The 24,049-nt window shown below is 35.7% G+C and overlaps 1 protein-coding gene across 2 annotated transcripts in view; it reads right to left on the bottom strand.

Annotated features, from left to right (window-relative positions):
- Positions 1–403: 403 nt before the first annotated feature.
- The window catches only part of LOC140755042 (uncharacterized), a 110,520-nt gene continuing 86,874 nt past the window's right edge, over positions 404–24,049 (bottom strand). For both annotated transcript variants that reach the window (XM_073090220.1, XM_073090221.1), the window contains exons 6-11: positions 22,209–22,398; positions 20,795–20,918; positions 8,475–8,586; positions 7,458–7,560; positions 3,136–3,322; positions 404–2,113 (exon numbers count right to left, since the gene is read on the bottom strand). In XM_073090220.1, coding sequence (XP_072946321.1) covers positions 1,377–2,113; positions 3,136–3,322; positions 7,458–7,560; positions 8,475–8,586; positions 20,795–20,918; positions 22,209–22,398 — 1,453 coding nt within the window. In that variant the 3' untranslated portion in view covers positions 404–1,376. The remainder of the gene's footprint in view (positions 2,114–3,135; positions 3,323–7,457; positions 7,561–8,474; positions 8,587–20,794; positions 20,919–22,208; positions 22,399–24,049) is intronic.

Genomic DNA, 24,049 nt, shown 5'->3' on the forward strand with positions numbered 1-24,049 from the left:
TGTCGCTTATAAGGATGAAATTCTAGATAATAATGATAATGACAAACTAAAGGAAATACTGGTTTTAAGAAAATACAAATCTTATACGTTCTCCAATTTTAATTATATAATAGCTAATAAATAAAAAATGTTAGGGGTGAACAACTCTTATCACTTAGGGGTATAAAAAAGGATAGTAGCCGATTCTCATACCTATATGCATATAAAACTTGGTGAAAATCGGTAAAGCCGTTTTGAGGAGTACGGTAACTAACATTGTGACACGAGAATTTTATATATAAGATATAAGTCAAGTATACAAGTATATTTAACTATGTCATACTAATTACTTTACCAATTTTAGCAACTAAGTCGATAATTTCCAAAAATAAGAAGTATGATAGAATAACAAAAACAAGAAAAATGATTGCATTAAATATTTTATATTCACAAATAATACTTTTCTAGACTAATAGTACAAAGGAATCTTACGGCTAACTTATCTAAGTAATATCACATATCACCAGCGACATTTCCTTATCGTATTCGTGGAACCAAACATTTTTTGAAAATGTTTGAACGTTTTCATTAGAATCATCGTTAAACGAAGAAGTTTCAAGGATCACAGTTTTATCAAAATCGTGTTCAGACTTTAGCTGACATATTTCTGTTTAAATAATACCATAAATATTTTCATTCTTTTATATCTCCGTATTTTTCTACTTTTTTCATACTGAAAAAAATGGGTCTAATACCCAAAATCGATCCTTTCTTTTTACATGAATCAAATCTAATACATAAAAACGGTCCTACTCAATAACCCAATAAGAAAATTACTAAGAATCTAATTATTATTGAAAGACTTAAGAATCTACTATTTTTTTTTTAAATCTATTGTTCTAAAGGACATTACCACAATTTGCACTGATTTTAAGTCCACTGGTACAATAATGCATAGTTAATCTCATCTCTTTTTGTCTATCTACTATCTCCCTCTTATCATTACAAGTAATAAAACTTAATTTTATTACATGTTTTACAATAATCTGCTCAAATACCTTTCACTAACTTATTGGCATTAAATCTTAAATGTCTAAATCGGAATCGCTCATTAAAAATATTTTAATACTCTAGCTGTGCATCAAAACTAAAATAAATATAATTCATAAATAAATAATAAGTACTGTCATTAAAAGATATAAACATAAACAAAATTATAAATATGAAACCATTAGGGTCATTTAAATAATTTAACGTTACTCAGTTATTGATAAGTACAAAATCGTATTGGGATGCTATTTACAAATTCGAAGCTACACCTAATCTTGAACTAAATTCACGAATCTTAATTGACTGCGGATTAAATTAACTTAGAATAAAATAATATTTTAATAAAATTACGTTCCGATTAAACATAATATAAAGAATAATACAAATCCAAAGCTAGGAGTTAAGGTTGTTGAAAATGATGTTGTGTTGTTGACGTATACAACAGGCCACCAATGTGTTATAGAAATGTATTGGCTGTCGTCCTTAGGTTGTTCAGTAGTCACATGTTCGAGCATGTTGTCGGGCATGTAGTTACCGCATGTTGGGAAGTCTGGCGGAATGGGAGCCATGTCTTTATGCTCTCCGACTTTGAACACCAAAGCCATTCCGATTTCAACGTGGAATTCTATATGACAATGGAAAAGCCAATATCCGGGGTTATCAGCCTTGAATCTTATAACTGTGTAACCCCCATCAGGAACAGTCACAGTATCTTTCAACGGAGCGTTCTTTAGATTTCTTTTAAGTAGTCCAGCTTCGTCAAAAGCCTTTATTTCTTCTATCGTCGTGTCATTGGCAAGTCTTCTCATTCCCACCACTCTGAAGTTATGTCCATGTAAATGGAAAGGATGATTTGCATCAAAAGTAACGCCTTCATCTACGATAATGATTTCAACTACTGCGTTTTTCTTAACTGATAGAACGTGAGAGCATTCGCAGTAGCCCTCTTTGCATTCTTCGTCAATGCTGGATGAGTTGCAGAAGCCTTCTGTCGATGGTCTCGTGATGAGGAGCGGACTCGACGGCATCTTCATGCTGATGTGGTTCAACTGTGGTGTGTAAAGACGGTTGTCTTTTTCCGGAACTGAAATTAAATTTAATTGTAAATATATTATCAGAGGCAACAACTTACTTATCGACTTCAAGTAAGACTCCTGAACTAGCCATAGTTGATAATATAACTTAATTGACAATAGTGCCTCTGCCTACAGATCATTCGGTAATTTCAACAATCTACAAAGTTTACTACAAAGTAAAGTCTTAAAAGCTGCACAGCTAATTACATAAATAATTTAGAATATTCTAATGATTATTTTGTATTATAATAATAAGACTTTTTGAATCTACTCAGACGACTTAATTATTCCTAATTAATCTTAATGTATTCTTTGAGAAGTATAAATATATTCGTCATTCAAATATTTAGGCATAAAATTTAAACTGAGTTAAATAATTACGAGTTTGATATCCCCAACATTAATTATAGAATTAAACAGTGTGAAAGCTATTTCTAATTTTAATCACACTATTATGTGGTATATGCTCTGTTGTACAATTGTAAACAGGTTGTCATAAATGCAAATTAATTTCAATATGCAACACTTGTTGACAATGGGATTTGGCACTAACTGCAGTAATTTAAATAAATAATTCTAGCTCCACGTCCATTTGTTGTTTCGCTTTTGCTGACGTATAAATTTAATATTAGTAAAGTTTATCTAATTTAGTAGCATCTAACTTTAACGTGGATTTTAGAATTAAATGGAAATTAATTGTTCGAAATAGGTATACTCGTACAATGGTATTAGTGTTAATTACCGAAAATTAATTATCGATGTAATATAAATATTTATAAATTGAATAACCGTGTATTTAAGCTTTGGAAGAGCTTTGATGATATAACATAGATAGTAGAATGGATGGATGGATGGATAGACGATTATACACATCAGTTTGTATCATCGTTCATCAGAACAATTGAGGGAGACATTGGTTGAATGGTGTATGGATAGACAGACTGAGAGATATAAAGACAGAAAAACAGACAAACAGACGGATCCAAATATGATTATTGATGATGATGATGATTATATTTTACAAACTTACCTTGATAATATCCGTAATACGGTGATTTATGGAAGTGCGAGTTGTTCTTAGCGTAAAAGTCATACGCCACGTAGAACTGGTAATCAGCAATCTCTTTCAGACTCTCGTCGTACCCTTCCAGTGACCTCATTTCCGCAACACTGATGGTTTCATCTTCCTCTTCACCTTTGTTTAGTGCGTTTAGTTGCTGTGGAACAAATATACATGTTCATAATGTTTAGTTATTAAAAATCGTGTACTTTTTTTAATTAATCGAAGGAATAAATGAGCATGCTGTTCTTTTCATCTTAAATGATCAATGAGATCGATGGATCTCATTGTTCTATATAAAACGATGGTTTTATATAGCAACTTCAAGTAGACTTGGAGTTTCCCTTAAATTGGTAAGAGATTCGTTACTTCGCTTGAAGACTAAGTTGAAATACATAATATTAGTGACTTTGTCTGCGATCATATTTACACAATATATTTGTTTTGACTGAGCCATAGTTCATATTTTAGGATTTGACAGGGTCCAGTTATTAGATATTGTCTATTCGACAGAACAACACTATTAGGACTGTGAATATATGAATAAACAAATAGTGTTAAACCTGTCTTTCATGTTCTCAAACGTCTAAAGGCTGCTCGACTAAACCCTAACTGAAGCCATTAAACATTCTCGAACATTATTTTTAATAATTATAAAACGTTGTCTATTGCTCAGTTTTTCAGTTACCTCACTACCTTTCTAAGTCTGCTTTTTTATTTTATTTCACCCATCAAACTGATTTGAAACGCTTCATATTCTCCTTTTTGGATATTGGGATTACACACTTACACTAGGAATACGGTTACGTTTTTCTCAAAAATAATTTGTAAAACCTCTTAATTAGGTTACATCTTTAGCAACAAACCCATTCCAAAAGTTATTTTGCTCCAATCTAATTATGCCAACATTGCTACATACAAAGACACTATCAAATAGAGCCATAGTGCCAAACAATATGCTAATCCACTGCTATTCAAATGGCATGCTTTCTTGCAGAGCTTAAGCTTAGTTTGGAGATCTGCCAATAGCGTTAGACGGCAAATGAACTTGTTAATTACGCTGCGAGGCATTGCAAAAACATCTTGGAACGTATATGTTCTCATTTTTAGGGTTCCGTACCCAAAGCTAAAAAACGGAACCCTATTACTGAGACTTCGCTGTCTGTCCGTCTGTCACAGGGCTATATCTCCGGAACCGTAATAGATAGACACATGATTTTTTTACAGAGGATGCATTACGGTGGTCGCTATAACAACAAATACTAAAAATAAAAAAATTGAATACTAAAGGGATCGTGCAACAAACACATTTTTCGACATTTTACGATCTAACTGTTAAACCGTACTAGGGAGAATTTCATATTATGTTATATACCCAGTGAATATGTCAAATTACAACGCCCAGAACTGATCATAAAACCACAAAATGCTTTCTTGATTACCGAAAGTGTATATATTAAAATTTATGGACTTTAAACTTTTTGAGGCAGTTGAACTTCTTATATTTTATACCGCACTTAAACGACCGTAAAGTAAGGTGACGATAAAATCTCAGTAAAACGTAAAGTACCGATTTAATCGGTTTCTGTTATAATATCTGTTGATAGTTGAGGCGGCGGTTTACGTCATCTTGAGGATTTTATTTGCTATTTAATAACAAGTTTGGCACTTTTGATCGTTACGAGTTTTTATTCGTTTTATTTTTTTATTTTTAAATTCTATTATAATACGAGTAAGCGAAGCTTTGGAAAGTTACGTTTGGTAAGTGAAACATAAAAAATGTGTTACGAGAACATAAAAAAATATTGATTGAATACTTAAAATTGCCGGAATACTTCAAATTGAAGATTCTCCTCTGACCTATGAAGGCCTACATTTATACCGTTACTTTGGAGAAGACAAAACGCCGTTGAACCCAGTTGTCATCATATGAGAGCATTTCTTAAACTTCGTAAAAGTTTAAGAAGTATGTATGTATTAGAAGCCAGGTTAGCTACTAACCCGAAATTCTTTCACCAAAACACATTATAGCAGCATGGTGAAATACGCTTTCAGCCTCCCCGAGTAGTCAGGAAAGATATGAGTATGAACTCAACAATACATATACAATAATGAGTAAACTCAACAGGGATATGAAAAGTGTTGCAGACATACCCAAAATGTCATTCATAGCAGTGTGGTAAGAGAATCATACTTTTCCGAGGCGTTCCAGCTTAGTCCTCAGAGGTAGCGGCGCATCTGTGGCCGACCTCAGGTAGGAATCTAATCCTATCTGGATTTGATTGCAGATTTCCATGGGCGGCAGTAGCCACTTTCAGATGGACTGCATGCTCGTCTACTACTCCCATATTATCAAAGCAGTCTATGTTACTTTTTCCACACAAATTACCATAGATTCAAGTGCCGTCAGATTGTTAGCATGGGAATAAGTTTTAATTGAAGCGCGTGGTTCATCGTACGAACTTTTAAGTTATTCAGTAACGCAGCAGCTTGTCACTGGCGTACGTGGGCTTAGTTCTCGTAAATTCTAAGTATATGCCATCAAAAGTTGAGCTTATAAAAGATTGCTCATTATTCACCTATTGCATACGATTAACCTATATAATTGTGTATTATTATTACGATCTATTGAAGTGTGCATAATGAATATTATATCTATCTATTTACACAAATTATCGCTTGTTTATTTTTTGCAATTTTATGCATATGTTTGTTTAGTTTTTGGTATGTGAATACAGAATCTACCATTCGAAATTATTTTTATGTTAATGCACTCCTTTGTAAACCTATTTTTAGTATGGTTCTCAATATAGTCTTTTTAATCAAAACAGAGGCAAAATAATTTGACGGGGGTCGAAAATCAAAGAATTCTACTCTAACTTTCCAGCAAGGTTACCAAATTTACAATAATCCTGACTTCCTACGGTCTATGATAATACGATCTGACGCGAACTAGCACGAACCGTCGCACCTTGGTAAAAGCACTGTCAGTTATGACTTAGAATCTCTAAACCGACACGTAAGAAGAGCCTTAATGCGGTCCGTAATCGTGGAATCACGGACCGTTGGAAGACGCCATAAAAAATAGCTATACTACTTTCTATTACCAAATTCAGTCAGCCAAAGTCTATAAAAGCACTATTCGTCACACCTCGCCGTTTTTATGCCGTGATGCTTTATATGATGCAGTTACTATATAAAGCATACCCTCGGTGCTCGTAAAAAAGTCGTCACCAATATAATATTTCCTGTGCCGAAACAATATGTCGTTTATGGACTATTTTATTTGATATCTAGTAGTAGTAGTATTTTGTAGTATTTAGTTGCAGTTCTTCTCTCTTATGCTGCTGTTTTAAGGCTGCTGAATTAGAACAATGGTTCGTTTTGATTTGGGCTTGTTCGAGTTACTTAATACATAAGGCTTTAATTTATAATACGATAAGAACAGCAAATTTAAGGGTGGCGGAACTCCTCACAGCTCGACTGCAGTGGTACCATACCTTTTTTTTATAATATAGGAGTAACAGACGAGCATACAGTCCACCTGATGGTAAGTGGCTACTGCTGCCCATGGACATCGGTAATCAATCCCAGATAGGATTGGATACTCCTACTTGAGGTCGGCCACAGATACGCTGCTACCCCTGAGGACTAAGCTGGAACGCCTCGGAAAAGTCTGTCTCCCTTACCAAACCCTTCAAAACGGAACACAGCAGCGCCTAACACTGCTGTTATTAGGTAGAAATAAAATACCTCTTTCTTCCGTATGATAAAGCCCGTATAAGGCTTATTTGATCTAGTTTGAAGTGTGCGGTAAGGTGAAAAATAAAATGAGGTGTTACAATTTAGTCTTCATAAGCAGAAACTATTCATCGAACTTTTTTACATTACTCTCAAACGTGTTGGTTTTTGTATGCATGAACACATACTTGGACAATCAAGGCGCATGTTCATAGGCAAGTCATTAGGTTATCACTGCTTTAACTTTACCTTCTAAGGAGTTAACTCCTCTTACTTAACATCAGTTACACCATTAATTCGACGACCCGCGTGGCGAAGCGGTCTCCATACCGGTCTGACGCGCAGAGGGTCCCGAGTTCGATCCCCGGCCAGACAGATATCTAAATGATGAATTAAGGTCTCTGTTTCTGGGTCTAGGCGTTTGTGTATTTGTCACTGTGTGTGTCCATGGCATCCACGACACAGGGAATCCTAGTGTGGGGCTGTGAGTGTAGAAAGTGTAGAAAGTTACACCATTAATTTGCCAGTGCGACTACATAATATCAACTCACCAGTCCTTCATTATGCAGTTCCTCCCACGTGGGATCACCAGACGGCTCCAGGTCCATCGCACCTTCGTAGTGCAGCACGCCCACTTGTTTTGCCTTTGTAAATCTGTTGACAATATCATCCATAAGTGATGTGAACTCAACACATTTGCTACTTTGTCAGTTTCTCAACAACTTCAGTTCCAAACTCAACTTGAATTCTGATTGGTAGCTTAACGGTGCCTTTAGTTGTTTAGGTGTAATGGTTGACGATGTAATGAGTTTGTGAATATTCTTTGAAAATGTACTAAAGCATTGTTACAGAATCATCGACGAGTGACTCCTCTTATATTGTTTATTGTTATCCACAAGCGACAGTGACTACTTTCATTAGGTTCATCTGATATTTAATTATGTTTAGTCCTCGCCAAAGTGCTAGTTCGCTCTGAGGTTGTTGCGAGCAGGTGTAGTCATACAATTTGCTATGGCGACGCGATTCATTTCTATATTTAGAACGGACTAGCAGTTTTACGCAGACTATATCATAAATCAAGTCCTCAACCTTCAAATAGGTTTCTGCAAATGCAAATCCAAAAAGGCAAATGCAAAAATTATAAGCAGAGTACCATTTAACATTTATTCATCATCATCATCATCATCAGCAACCCATTATTGTCCCACTGCTGGGCACGGGTCTCCTCTCATAATGAGAAGGATTAGGCCATAGTCCACCGCGCTGGCCAAGTGCGTATTGGTAGACTTTACATACCTTTGAGTTTTTTTTTTTTATAAATTTCTCAGGTATGCAGGTTTCCTCACAATGTTTTCCTTCACCGTTTAGCAAGTGATAATTGATTTCTAATACGCACATAACTTTGAAAAATCAGAGGTGCGTGCCTGGGATTTGAACCTCGGACCCCTCGAACGAGAGGCCAAGTTTCTTAACCACTAGGCTATCACTGCCTTACTTAGTAATTATTACTTAGTAATTTACATTTTAACATTTATTACTTAGTAATTTTCTAGATTATTTGTAATTACCTTTCATCACAATCCATGAGGCCTCGGAATCGAATCCAGTAGTTGTCGATTTCATTGTTAGCCTCCACCACGAAGTCGTAGCGCTCACCAGCGTATGTTACTAATGATGTTGCTGTAACAAAAAATAAATTATAACAAAAGCTGAAAAACGTACTGTTCTAATACATTGTTTATAGGATTGGGGCCCTTAGTGTTGTTGTTAAATGTAAAAGCAGACCTCAAATGGATTGTTGTCCCTAAGAACTGGTGGATGCCTCGAGTATGTCTCACTAGACCTGCGAATTCATACACCTGTATTAATAACATAGAACTAGGAGACCTACCACTAAGTATTCTACTTAAAAATTCTTAGACATATTACTTTGTTTATCATATATTACTATGTTTATTTGTTATGTTTATCGTTACCGTCGAAGCAGGTGATAAGTAATTTAATTTCCGAGAAATGGACGGTAATGTTTTTTGCGTGTAAGTACATCCCATATTTTGGTACTTGGTACCCTACAGCCCAAATGGCTTGACGGATTTTAACATGAGGTGTCGTCGGATTCGTTTAAGCTTTGGAAGTGCTATAGGCTTCAAGCAGTCGAGTTTTCGTTTCTATAAGATTTAACTTGATCTTTTCCTGCCATTATTTTATTCCGGAAACCATACTCCAATTTGCAATACAATTTATACAAACATGTGCACATTCGTACCCATACCTATCGTTATTTAAGCGCTCACACATCCAAAGTCAATAGCACAGCTAGTTCGAAACATTTTCCTTAAAACCCTTCCCGAACGGTACAAGATTTCTCTCTTACTTACCTACTGTATCCGAATTATACTTCAGACGAGGCCTTAACCCCAACATTGCGCTCGAAATACGGAGCGAATTCGATTATTTAGCTGAAATAATTGGTCAAGTGGGAGTCGAATTCGCACAGAGGATTCCGTAACATCATTTTTTTTTTGTTAGTATTTGTTATCATGGCATAGAAAAAATGCATTGTAAGAAGCGAGTGGGTGGCGAATGGTTGAGAAAGCATTGTAAAAAACTATCTACCAATAACGGTTCAATAGATATCGCGCAAAAATCTAAAAAAAATGCGATTACTTGCAAAAATTAATGGTGTTCCCATTTTTTTTCAAGCCTTTTTTATTTTTCGTATTTTTATATCCGCCATCATTATAGATACTCTATAAAAATTTCAAGTATACGGTTGAAGGTAAAAGAAAGAGGTTTAGTAATAGGTTTACGGTTTTACCCATTAGTTACGGAACCCTAAAAATCTCGCGACCACTTTTTGCTACGATCCGATTTCCTTGCGTGCCTAAATTTCAAATGTTAGACCTTTTCTGTGCTCGCAAAAATTTTCCCGCTGATTCAATACTGATATTTTGGTGCGATATACGAAAACCACAAATGGTTTTTTGATGTACAAGTCGGTAGGCCGGTCTTATTTCTGGTCCCGTATTGGGTTATTGATATATTTATTTATAGTACTGGTTAATGGTTGGTTATTTATGTTTTATTTTAAAATATTCAGTGTCTTAAATTTGCATACATACTGACTTTAGCATGTAAGCAACTTAAAACTAATATCCGTTGTATTTCCATAGAAATACAACGGGCAAATTTTAAAGTCCTGGAAATTAATGAATTTTCAGGAGCGTTATATGTTTAACAAAATTAATAAAGTGTGAAAGATGTAGAATTACATTAAGAAGTGTGTGGTGTAACAGGAGTGTCCAATACTAAAAATTTTGGGTTGGATTTATGACAACCAGATGCAAGTATTTATAATTGATTTCCGATTGGATCGAGTAAAGTTTGTATATAGAACCACAAAATTTGGTGAGACTGATTCCCGCAATTTAGACGATACCAACGACACCCCTTATGTTAATGACTGTAAAGCCGTTTGTGCTGAGAATGCGCCAAGGAATTACACATACATGCTTTCCAAAAGCGTTACCCGCGTGGCGGAGTGGCCACCATACCGGTCTGACGCGCAAAGGGTCCCGGGTTCGATCCCCGGCCAGACAGATATCTAAATGATGAATTAAGATTTCTGTTTCTGGATCTGGGTGTTTGTGTATTTGTCTATGTGTGTGTCCATGGCTCCCACGACACAGGGAATCCTAGTGTGGGCTGTGAGTATAGAAAGCGTTTATTTAAAAAAAAATCTCAAAGGTATGTGAAGTCTACTAATACGCACCCGACGGATGGCAACCCGACAAACACACAACTTTAACTAACAAAAATATATCAAATACACGGTTATTCCCTCGGTATATTCAAATATATTAATTAAGGGTATAAGAGGCACATTACCGTCTTAATTAGGGTAATAAAAGTTGTCGACATCATGACCCTGATCAGGGCCCGAGGACAACTAATTAAGGCACCGAGTTCAGGCTTTTAAAAGTTTATAAGTTGCTTTCCATGCACTAGTCTCACCTGAAGCGAGTAACGAAATCTATAAGCAAAATTCATTTTAAAATGTTAATCTTTGAATTTACACAATAGAAAATTAAATATTATTTACAACGCCTTCCTAACCCATGCTACAATCTAATACAATACAATTCTGTAAAGGGAATCATAAGATAGATTTACTTTCGTAAAATGGTCAGATATATTCTTAACTAAATTGAAGCTGATTAAGTGATCAAGTTGCAGACTTCAAACAAAGGCAAGGATCACCGTATAGTTTAATATACCTGATATTTTATTATATTGTTTAATAGGCAAATGAGATTCTTAACATTTTTCGAAACATCGCTTCACTTTGGCGAAAATAATAGACTCTTTACATACAAATAGGATTTTATTGCTCCTACGTTATTTTTGCTAAAATCGTTACTCGCTCGTAGTGAACCAAATGTCTAATCACCGTCGAAATATTTTGGAAAGTTTGACGGCTAATGCTATCCCATTATCCAAGCTCAGCCAGTTAATGGTGTCTGGATGACGATATTAGATTTTCTATTTAGTGACAAATTTCTTCTCGAGTCGAGATATCTCGAGTAATGGAAAGAAGATTGATCTTTATACACCCTTTAGTTGCTTGACAGATTGGTTTATTGATGCTGAAATTGCTACATCGATAATGTATCGACAGACTTATCCTTATCCTTACTAATATTATAAATCCGAAAATAACTCTGTCTGTCTGTCTCTTCTTCACGCCTAAACCACTGAACCGAATTTAATGAAATTTTATACAAAGATAGTCTGAGAGACGAGAAAGGACATAGGATAGTTTTTATCCCGGAAATCCCACGGGAACTAGGGATGGCGATCGAAGATCGATTAATCGGAGGATCGATCTTTTGGACCAAAAAGTAGATTATTTTAATCGATATTAGTAAGGATTGAATCGTAAACTATGTATTTGATCAAGTGATGATCTTCAGCAAAGTTGTTGTCCATGAGCCCACGAAGGTTTCAGAGTCACGCCACTGTCATTCCAATGAAGGTACAAATTTTCAGTTTTATGTATGTTAGTATGTCATATTATTTTCTTTTAAACGCGGGCGAAGCCGCGGTCAAAGACTAGTTAGTTATACTTGTTTTTGTAATCGACCTTGTTTAATACAAATTAAATAACAGTAATAATCATTTTCATAAATGTTTATTTACTAATATATACTTATATCTGTATAATGGAATTGTTTGGTGATAAATTTATTTTTCGTGTGCTCATTAAATTGATTGATGATGATCGATTTACAATTGATGTAAATATTCACTTATTTTATTTATGACATTTCATTTATCTATTTAATTAATCTTAATTAATCTCATATATTTAATTAATTAATCTCAAAATATGGATCGCTGGGTACAAAATTAAAAAGTATTTAACGTACCAACGGTACAACATAGTTGCCCAATTACCCCGATCGCCCCAATCCAACTGCCAGGTATGGGTAAAACAATTTCAGTTTAATAATTGGGAGTTTCGAACTCCTATAGGGAGGGTTCCATGCCACATTTTTTTTTTAATATTTGTATTAATATAAATGTCGTGAAAATTTAAATGTCCATCTATTTCAGTTCAAAAGATAGATTGGTTCGAGGACGTTCGTTTATTTTAAATTTTTTATTATTGTTTTTTATAGCGCTCATAACAACATACTCGTATATTAAAAAAAATAGTGTGTTATATTACAGTTCAAGAGATAAAAATTGTGACAGATGTACAGACGGACAGACAGCGAAGGCTTAGTAATAGGTTTACGTTTTTACCCTTAGGGTACGGAACCCTAACAACGAGCCATGAAAGTCTTCATTTTGTCATAAATTAAATACAGATCGACATTCGCCGACATTTTACGCTCACCGAAGCATTATATTTTAACGACCAGAAGTTTAAAATAATGAAAAATGCTTCATAGTCAAAAGGCTTTCCGCTATAGTCATCTCATTTCCAATTTGATTGTATCTGATATTATTATGCCGAATGAAATTTTCGCATTTCCAAAAACGTACCTACGAATTGATTTAATTTAAACCGTATCTCTTTGTCACACGTTTCTGTTTAATTTCGCGAAGTATGTATATTGCTTATTGGATCATTGTATAATATGTCCCAATTCAGGAGTCCGAAGTTCAAATCCCAGGCACGAATCACTTATTTTCCGAAGTACGTAGTGTTAGAAATTAATTATAACTGAGAAGGAAAACATTAAAAGAAAATATACATGTCTGAGAGTTCTACAAGAAAATAATTCTTAACGGTGTGTGGAGTCTACTAATCCATACTTGAATAGCATGAATCCATACTTGGATTATGGCCTAAGCCCTCTATCTCTAAAAGACACATGCCTAGCAGTGGCACAGTAATAAGTTGATAATGTAAACTTCTTTATTCTTCAAAATGTACTCTATGGCTTATGCACGGCAGATGGACTAATAAAAACTAATCTTCATAGCTATCGATCCTGTGGTTAAAAGTCATACCAACTCCATTTATGCTCGTGCCAAACCATACGCAAACGCTAATTTAGTCCAAGAACATACGACTCCAAAAACATTGTTCAATTCTGAGCGGAACTCGCAGCGGTTCAGCTGGACTGAGCTAACTGCGCTTCCGTTACCAATTACCATATTCAAATGCAGGATCAAAGAACGATATCTGGTATATATCTGTACATTTTACTTGCTAGATCTAGTACTTTGGCACATCGACTTTACTATCCTAATGGTAGTGATTTCCTTTCAGAAGGCATGGGTTAATCCATTCGTTTTGGACTTAGATCATTGTTGAACAAACTTCATAATTTCTTACTTGTTATACATGTAACCGCAAGTCATTTATTGCTAGAATGTACTTTCAACACCTCCACCGTAATTTTTCACTGGCCTAAATCTCTGGATTGTGACGGGTTTAGAACAGTTTAGAATCTTTGCAAAGTTGCCAACCATCTGAAAATAGATTAAAAAAAACGATGGACACTGCCTGTCCCTTAAAACGTGCCGCCCCAGGTGCTAGTTCAATTTTGCCGCCAAGGCAATCGAATAGGTCGACAAAAAAGACGCTTTCTACACTCACATCCCAACAGTAGGATTCTCTGTATAATAGGTGCTATGTACACATATGATTTCTGTTGTAGTTCTATCGTCTATGTACATATGTGTACATAGACGATAGAACTACAACAGAAATCTTAATTCATCATTCAAATATCCGTCTGTAGACTGGTATGGTAACCACCCGTTTAAAAGCCATACCAACTGCATTTAAGGTCATGCCAAACCATACGCAAACGCTAATTTAGTCCAAGAACATACGACTCCAAAAACATTGTTCAATTTTGAGTGGAACTCGCAGCGGTTCAGCTGGACTGAGCTAACTGCGCTTCCGCAATTTCCATATTCAAATGCAGGATCAAAGAACAATATCTGGTATATATCTGCAGATGTTACTTGCTAGATCTAGTACTTTAACACATCGACTTTTCTATTCTACACATTTCTTTACAAAATGAGTCTAATCTCCTTTATTTTGGATTTAGATTATTGTCAACCTCTTTAAAAATATTTATTTGTTACTTGTCATTATTGTTGTGTGGGTGATCCGCAAGACATTTACTGCATGGAAGTACTTTCAATACCATAACCTATTACTATCCTATGCCACTTGCATAGTTGTCTGCAATGAAATGGGTGTAGAACAGTTTAGTAGATACCTTTGTAATTTTTTCGGTCACATTTCCAGATTGCAATCAGATAGTTCTGTCAGTCACCTAAAAATGCCGCCCGGGCGTTAGTTGAATTTTGCCGCTCCGGCAATTGAATAGGTCGGCAAAAATAAAGAACTTTCATATATAAAATTTCGCCGCCTTCTACATTGACCCAAAGTTCATTCAAAAACCCTAAAAGAAATTCTTCAATAAAATTGTAAAAGAAGAGATGGAGACAAAGGAAGAATTTAAATGTCACATCAATAAAATAAAATCACTTTAGAAAGAAACCTGCGCATTATTAACGAACAGTAGGAGTAATTCTTTTTGCCAATAGGAATAAACGCTAATTTTGGTACCTAGTTAACTACCTAGTAGTAGAACTCAGTCCCGCCTTCGAATTTGCATATTCAAATGTGCTTCAAAGAGCTATCCGGTTCCGGTACCAATAGGCTTTTACTGAAAACTAATGTTTTCAGAACTCTAGAACTCTGAAAATGAAGTACTTAAACCGTATAGAACGTATTAAACACATTTCAAAAATTGTTCCGATTTTAAATGGTATACCTTAAAATATTTTTTGTAGGAATATTTTTATCTTTGATAAAAGGGCTTAGGGCAAATAAATTAACATGAATGGTTTATTCCAATATCATTGCTTTAGTATTGTCAACCCGCATGGCACAGGTCACCATCTCACCATACGTGACTGACACGCAATGGTTTCCAGGTTCGATCTCCAGTCGGACAGATTAGAATTTTTGATTTCTGATTTGGGTCGGGGTGTTTATCTATTTATTGTACACATTACTCGTACGTTTATTGTTACAGATCCCCGTGAGTGACCATTGACACCAAGTTTTCTGCATACTGATTTATACTTAAATTTCACTGGAAACAAAGTCCGCAGAATATTTAAAATGAAGTTAGTTCAGAATATTTTTAATAGACTCATCCAGTTAAATATTTTAATAAAATCCTCTAAAAATATGTCCCTTGTCTCACATGACACATTTTAATATGTCATGGAGCTTTCAGCCAAAGTTATAAGTAGGGACATACCTTACACGATGAGACAATACGACTGTGAAATGTTTTAGCGAAGCGAAACTGCAATTTGTGATTTTATGAAAATTGTTTCCGCACATTTCGCCTTAAGGCTGTTTCCAGACAGTGCTACCTGTATTTTTGTTAGTCCACGATTTTAAGTTATTTATCTTCTTCGTATATGTGTGTATTTTGAGTATTTTTAATAATAGACACATTTTAAAATAAATAGTTTTTTATTCGACTGAGGAATACAATGGTTTTTAAGCGTACTTTTTATATGTATGTACATGATTTTTGGCACGCACTGCAGCTTAAATGGTCACATGGATTTAAAAATAACTATCAGGTGTTGTTGGATTCATGTAAATGATGATGTGTTTCATCTGGGTATATATTTAAGCAGTCAGGTTATAGTTATCATCTGATTGTAAGTTGACTTTAAATAAACATTTTTTTATTTTATTTTATTGGATTTTGAATAAATGAATTACAATTGTAGACTTTCGAGACTAAAAATAACTAAAATTCGTCAGATTTTTTTGTTCATTAAACAACAATTTTTAGCCAGTATATTTAAAAAAATGCAGCTGATCGCTCCTCTGTTTGCATCCTTAAATTAATGTAAGCGGTGATGTGAAGAGCTTGCTGCTCGCCCGCGGCTCTGCTCCATATTTTCTTAAATTTATCCGTGAGATTGGTTTGCAAAACTAAATGGAACGAAGACAATTTTGATACCAGCTTTAATTTTAAACCTCGTATTATATTACGGGAACATTGGATTTTGATGTTGAATAACATGTTATTATGTTCCGTTAGTACCTGAGGATCATAGCCTTCTAAAAAGGGATATCGTAGGTTGCCGTGTACTTTACGGAAAGTTAAAATAAGCGTAGCGTAGGTTCAGTATAAATTGTAACCTATTTACAAAGATAAGAAATTTCGACAGGGTCAGCAGATGGATGGGTGTCCGATAGTAGTGCTTCGGAAGGTGCTATAAGTTGCTATATTTTAACATGGAGAGCAGTTGTTAAATGTTCACTTCCAAAACATTCGAAAAATAACCTAAAGCTAATAGCTGCTTGGATTATGCTGTAGGGGTCCTCTATTTCCTTCGATCACTAATAGGAACTAGTGATCGAAGTCTGTTTCCCAACTGCCTAGAAGAAGGAAAAAAATGTGTTACCGATATAACTTCATAGCACTTTTAAAAGAACTTGAATAAAAAAGTCCATTTCTAAACGCTCTTCTTTAGCGCCGGATTCGCAGAGTATAAGAATTGCAATTTAAAATTGAAAGCTAAAGCCCCACATTGTGCTTGATACTGCACAAAGCTAAATAAATAACTTCCTCACTCTTGAGGTAAATCTTACAATTTCCCAGGAAGGAGCTGAATTGAAAAGGAGAGAAACATTTACAATAATATTTTTACATATAGAAATGTTTTCTGTTATATACATATTGTTAAAAATTTGAAGGTGGTAGAGCCCTTAGTTCCGAAGGTACCACTATCCCACCTATTTCTGCCTTATAACAACAATTGTGGGGCTGTGTTAGTTACTCTTAGTCCCTTACCCGTAACCCTTGGGTAGGAATTTAATCTTATCTGGAGTAGATCACAGATCATCATCATCAACCCATTACTGTACCACTGCTGGGCACGGGTCTCCTCTCATAATAAGAAGGATTAGGCCATAGTCCACCGCGCTGGCCAAGTGCGTATTGGTAGACTTCACATACCTTTGAGATTTTTTTTTATATAAATCTCTCAAGTATGCAGATTTCCTCACGATGTTTTCCTTCACCGTTTAGCAAGTGATAATTAATTTCTAAAATCACAGATGCGTGGCACATACCACAGATGGGCTACATATACATATTTAATCTCTTAAGTAAAGTGCGAACTGGCATATTTGCACAGATCTTCTTACAGAGTCAAAAGGATTGAGGGCATCGTCTACCACGCTGGCCAATTAAAGATTCACACACCTTTAAGAACTTTTTTACAGAACTCTCACACATGCCAGTTTCCTAACATTTTTTTATGTCACCGTTGTATTTATTAGGTATAAAGTATTTTATTACCTGATCATAGTAATATTATTTCTGTAATATCTTACTAAGCAAAGAAGATAGCATGAATTGCAGCACAGCATACGAGTATCCGTGGAGCTTTCAAAGCTTACAAGCGCCTCGTTAATATTGAAAGCTCTTGTGCCACAAGGCAAAATAAATATCTCTGGAAAACTCAAGATTTTTTCAACAGAAAGGTAGTTAAACGCAAGTTTAGATAAGGCAACGGAGGTTGTATTGTCTTTGTTTTATTATCTTTTGCTTCTGTATAAAAAGTAGTATTTTGAATAGGTATAATTATTTTTACGATGTATATTTTTTTGTTTTGTAACAAATCATAGGTAAATATTCTAGATCAGGTTACAGGTACGGGGTTTTAATCTGCACGAATGTTTGGTTGCTATATTTGTCTATCATTGATTTTACGACAGAGAAAAACGCCTTAGGAAACTTGTGGGACATGCCGAAGAGTTATCCATATTTGCCCTATATCTTATATATAAAATTGTCGTGACACAATGTTAGTTACCTTACTCCTCCGATAGATCTGAGAATGATCTGAGAAAAGGTTGTAGAACCCTTTTTGGTTCGACTCCGGCAGCACCACCGCCACACCCATTCCTGCTCAATAACAGCAGTGTTAAGCGCTGCTGTGTTTCGTTTTTGTTAGGGTGTGGTAAAGGAGACATACTTTTCCGAGGCGTTCCAGCTTAGTCCTCAGGGGCAGCGGCGCATCTGTGGTGACCTCAGGTAGCAATATCAAATCCTATCTGGGGTTGATTACAGACGTCCATGGACGGCAGTAGCCACTTACCATCAGGTGGACTGCATGCTCGTCTGCTACTCGTATATTATAAAAAAAAGGAAAAACTCTTGTCACCACGTTTTAAACAATCCAAAAACTCATATGTTATTCAGCTCAACTTAACAATGAAATGTAACAGAAAATCCGAATAAAACCCACTTAACATTTTATAATGATATGACAGTAATTAAAACCCTTATGCATTTTAACGAAACATTTCGTTGCATTGTCTCTACACTCGATATATTTCCGTTGTCGTGGCAACTCTCAATACTTCATTAAAGTCGACCTGAGTCGAACAATACGATGAAAGGCAACGATCTGTGAAATTGTATTATCCGTCTTTCATTGTGTTGATTTCAATGGAGTTTCTTAGGGATAACTTAACTTTACTGTTGTTCAACTTTTATTTTAATAATGAACATATGATATGTAATATTACTTTTTTTTAAACTAGTAAGCGATGTTCATCAGATAATAAGTGAGCTTAAACTCCATTAAGCCCTATCTGAGCTCAACGACAGAAGCTTACTACCCCTGTAGATGTCTTGCATGAGTAGACCTCTGTTACCATATTGTACAAACCGCTCTACTGTTATTAGGCAGAAATAAGTGAAGCAGTGGTACCTTCTGCCTCGTACTACGAATAATTCTCGCACCTATATGAAATTGTATGATGAAAAGAAGTCACAAATTCGTTATCAAATTCAGGCGTCTTACTACCTGCTGTATTTCGAATTGCCTTGAACTAGTTTTTTTTATGAAAGCAGCCACAACTTAAATAAAAACTCGTACTTAAGTGTAATAAATGTGACTTTATATATTATTTATTTTTACGGCATTTTTGTTACGGAAAAGAAACGGAGTTACGGATTCGAAACGTTGATTTTAATATCAATAAGAAAATATACGTGATAAAAATGTTGTCAACCCCCGACAGACTTAAGTTGTCACGTGCGTAATATCTTAAACATTAGTACATGAAAAGGTGAGCACTCATCTTCGTACTAATCAAATTTCCCGAAAACGGATCTCGAATTTCGTTACATCACTAGCGAGCGTAGATTTGAATATAAATAGGAGAGAATGGAAATATCGACGTGAATGTTACGAACCCCTGCCCCCGTCCTACACTTTAGGGATGGCGATCTTAGATCTATTAATCGAAGAATCGATTTTTTGGACCAAAAAAATCGATTATTTTAATCGCTCTTCAGTAAAAGGTCGATTGAATAAATAGACATTTCAGTCTAGAAAATCGAAAATCGATTTTTTCGAAGTAGATTGAATATTTTTATAAAAGAAAATTAGAAAATTTGTTATAGACATTTTTTGCTGACGGATACGTATTTCAGTGATTGTTTGGTTTTCACGACCTTTTGCACGACTCATGATGCGAAGCATCAGAGAGTGCTTTACGATCGAAAAATTTTTTTCGCTTCATTTTTATTGCTACGAGTAGTTTTGACCCTGAATATGTCGAAGATCGATTTTTGGAGAATCGATTCTTTAGGCTTCGATTTTTTGTTAATCGATTTATCACTACAATTCGAATCGATCTTTTTCAGAAATAATCGCCATCCCTAACTCACTTAGGTTTATCACGTAGAATTCATTATAACACAATTACTTCGGGCCCGTTCTGCAACGGGTCCAATTGTTAATTTGGAAGTGCCGTTTCTTTGTCTGCGAGCGGATTTTATTTTGGACCTACTTAGGGCCACTTTGTTTTCAACGTTCACGAAATTGGGGAAAGTGAGTGTGAAAATTAATGTTGTTGGGTCCATAAATAAATAAACTCTTCGCACTCACTCACAGTTTTAGTCTGAAGTGTACGTGATATGAATATAAGCAAAAACAGCTACTCAAATTAATATAATACCATATATACCTACCTAAATACACACATTTATTCGAAATACAATCTACGTATATAGGTTAATCTGCGGTTCAACTGGGACTATATTTATTTCCAACGTGACGCAACTCCGTTTTGGTGGAAGGGTGATCCAGGCTCTAGCTGAGTTAGGTAGGTACTCCTAAGGACTAAGATGGACCTGTTACTGTGTCTTATATGTAGCCCCTGAACTATATGGAGTTGGTTATAGCGTTTTTTAATAATAATATACGAATAGCAGACGAGCATGCAGTCCACCTGATGTAAGTGGCTACCATCAGGTGGACTGCATGCTCATTTTCATTCTTATAGAAAACTTACCAGTAATGGGCTCCAGATCGTAGCCATCAGACGCAATGATGGTGATGTTGTGACCGTCCACCGACATCTCGATTGGACAGTTCAGGAACTCTGCGTTGATCACGCGGAAACGGTACTTGTAGCCCTGTGAAGAGAAAATAATTTGGAATGAGTTTTATTGTTAAGATTATAAATTTATTGTAAGAATAAAGATGACGTTATGACCAACTATATCATTCGGTAACTATGGTATTTTATAATTTTATTTCTAAATCAGAACACCTGAAGTAAAAAGGAAAACACAATATTTTAGTTGCTTTTAAGAATCTTTGCTCTAATATTTATGACAGGCGTTTTTCATAAACCTTGATAAAAATGGTAATAATTAGCATTATGTATTCGAATGAACACTGAAAATCATCAGGCAATTACAGTAACATGCGATCGCGAGACTCATTAAATGCGACAGCATGTACCGTTTTGCGTATCAAAATGGCGCGAAAATCATGCCATTTTCATCCTTATCTCTCTTAAAATACAGATTAATAGACGCGTCTTTATAAATCGAAACAAACGTATCCCATGTTCAATATTCATACAACACAAGTGTTTATTTTGTAATTTATGTGTATTTCCATCATAATTGGTTATTCCATTTCGGTTTGCACCATAGAAAGTTATTGCTAACGTGACTATTGAATACAACTGTAGAATATAATTAAACAACTATGAAAAACTAATTCTGTTATACTGTTGTTTGTGGGACATCAAACACTTAATAGCAAATAAAGTACAAGTATACTCCGCGCCAAACTGCTAGTCCGCTCTGAAGTTGTTGCGAACAGGTGTAGTCAGACAATTTGCTATGGCTACGCGAATCATTGCTATATTCAAAGCGGACTAGCAGTTTTACACAGACTATACCATCAGGTGGACTGCACGCTGTCTTCTTCACCTATATTTAAGTACCGAAATATCTAACCTCAAAATTCAATAGGTATGTAGGTACATAACCACTCTGTCCCTGTAGTTCCGGGACTAGAATAGGACTACGGTATCCCCTGCCTGTCGTAAGAGGCGACTACAAGGGGCTTCCGGGGTTGCGGGCGGCAAGAGTGAGAGCTCGAACCGTCCAGTAAGCGACCCCGGGAAAGATGGCGGTATGTGTGGTCGCATACCGTCGTGAACACCAGATGGTTTGGGAGGAGCGAAAACTGCTCTCCCAGGGTAGAACCCGATCGGGGCATCGCGCTTGGTGGACTCCGGTTGTGTTCCGTCGGAGATCCCGGAGTTCTCCAACAAGCGATGAGGACGGCCACCGGGGGGTTTTAGTGCGGTATAAAATCGCACATAACTCGACGTCGCTCCCACGTCGTCGGGTACCTTTTGAAGGTTCCCCCTCGTTAAAAAAAAAGAAAGGTACATAACCACTCACCTGTTCAACATTAAACCTCGCGGCCCTCATATACATTGGCTTCACAGTCTCATTGAAGATCCTGAACCTGCCCACACCGTTGATGAGGAGAGTGGGTGGCTTGTTATCACCTCTCGAGTGGTGGTGATCAGTGAACATGCCCACTGACAGCTCGTGGATCCAATCTGTCACTATCATGACGTGCTCTGATCTGTAGGAAAAATAAAAATGTTTTTGTACTTACACAAAAGCAAATAAAAAGTTATGCTTATTTGGCTAATAAATAAAAATAAATATCGTATCATATCAATATCGTATCTATATATCGATAATAAGTAAATTATATTTTTCGGACGGAGTACTAAATTATTGTTAAATTGAAGGTGGTAGAACCCTTTGTGGTTCGACTCCGGCGGCATCACCGCCACACCTATTTCTACTTAATAACAGCAGTGTTAGGCGCTGCTATGTTCCGGTTTGAAGGGTGTGGTAAGGGAGACAGACTTTTCCGAGGCGTTCCAGCTTAGTCCTCAGGGTTGCGGCGCATCTGTGGCCAACCTCAGGTAGGAATATCTAATCCTATCTGTTGTTGATTATAGAAGTCCATGGGCGGCAGCAGCGACCTACCATCAGGTGGACTGCATACTCGTCTGCTACTCCTATATTATAAAAATCCCTTTCATTGGAAACCCAAATCATAGGGGTGCATGAAAAATAATCGGTTCGCCATCTTGAGGTGTGCGCCATATAGGATTAAGTATGACGTCACTAAGCTGAACCTCCCTTCTTATCCAAACCAAACGTGTAAGCAAAATCGGATGGGGTTAACTGGTTTAAATTTAGTTGCAAGATTTGACTGACCTGATTGATTTGATTTGACCCTCACATATATACGAACAAACAAGTTTATTAATCTAAAGTTTACTAATATTATAAAGAGGAATCTTTGTTTGTTTGTTTGATTGTAATGAATAGGCTCAAAAACTGCTGGACCGATTTTAAAAATTCTTTCACCATTCGAAAGCTACATTATCCACGGGTAACATAGGCTATATTTTATATGAAATATATTTGATAAATAGATTTTGAGGCGGTACAAAGTTTGCCGGGTCAACTAGTAGGGTATAAAAACCGTCAAGGGATTTCCCGTAATGGTAGAAATTATATCCAAATTAAATTATTCATTACTTAATTATTTATTATAATTTATTCAGATATAAATTACACAAAATGAAAATAAAGTTTAAGGAAAACGAACACACAAGGAATTCCCCGTAATCGAAAAATCTTATTGTGGGCGTTATATTACTTTAAACGTCTCATAAATGGAAGTTATGATATAATTTGATTTGAACGGAAAAAAAGATTCTTTATTAACAAAAATGGCATGATATTGTCGTCAATCCATTACTGTCACCGCTGAGCACAGATCTCTTAGAATGAAAAAGATTAGGCCATAGTCTACCGCGCGAGCCAAATGCGAATTGATTGGAATCACACGACTTTGAGCTTTTTAGGGTTCCGTACCCAAAGGGTAAAAACGGAACCCTAGTACTAAGACTTTGCTGTCTGTCCGTCTGTAACAGGGCTTTATCTCTGGACCCGTAATAGATAGACACTTGATTTTATTACAGAGGATGTGTAACGGTGACCGCTATAAGAACAAATATTAAAAATAAAATAAAGTTGAATATTAAAGGGGGTCTCCATACAACAAACCGGTATTTTTCGGCATTTTTGAAACTATTGACTACATACTACATCGACATTTAACTATTGTTGAAAACTTTAAAATCCATTTATTACTATAACTGCTATTATAATAATTTCAATAAAACATATTTTAATATGGTTATTTTATA

Source organism: Epargyreus clarus, unplaced genomic scaffold (genome assembly GCF_041222505.1).
Source record: "Epargyreus clarus isolate Ecla_fem2 unplaced genomic scaffold, WU_Ecla_fem_2.2 ptg000032l, whole genome shotgun sequence".
Classification (NCBI taxonomy): domain Eukaryota; kingdom Metazoa; phylum Arthropoda; class Insecta; order Lepidoptera; family Hesperiidae; genus Epargyreus; species Epargyreus clarus.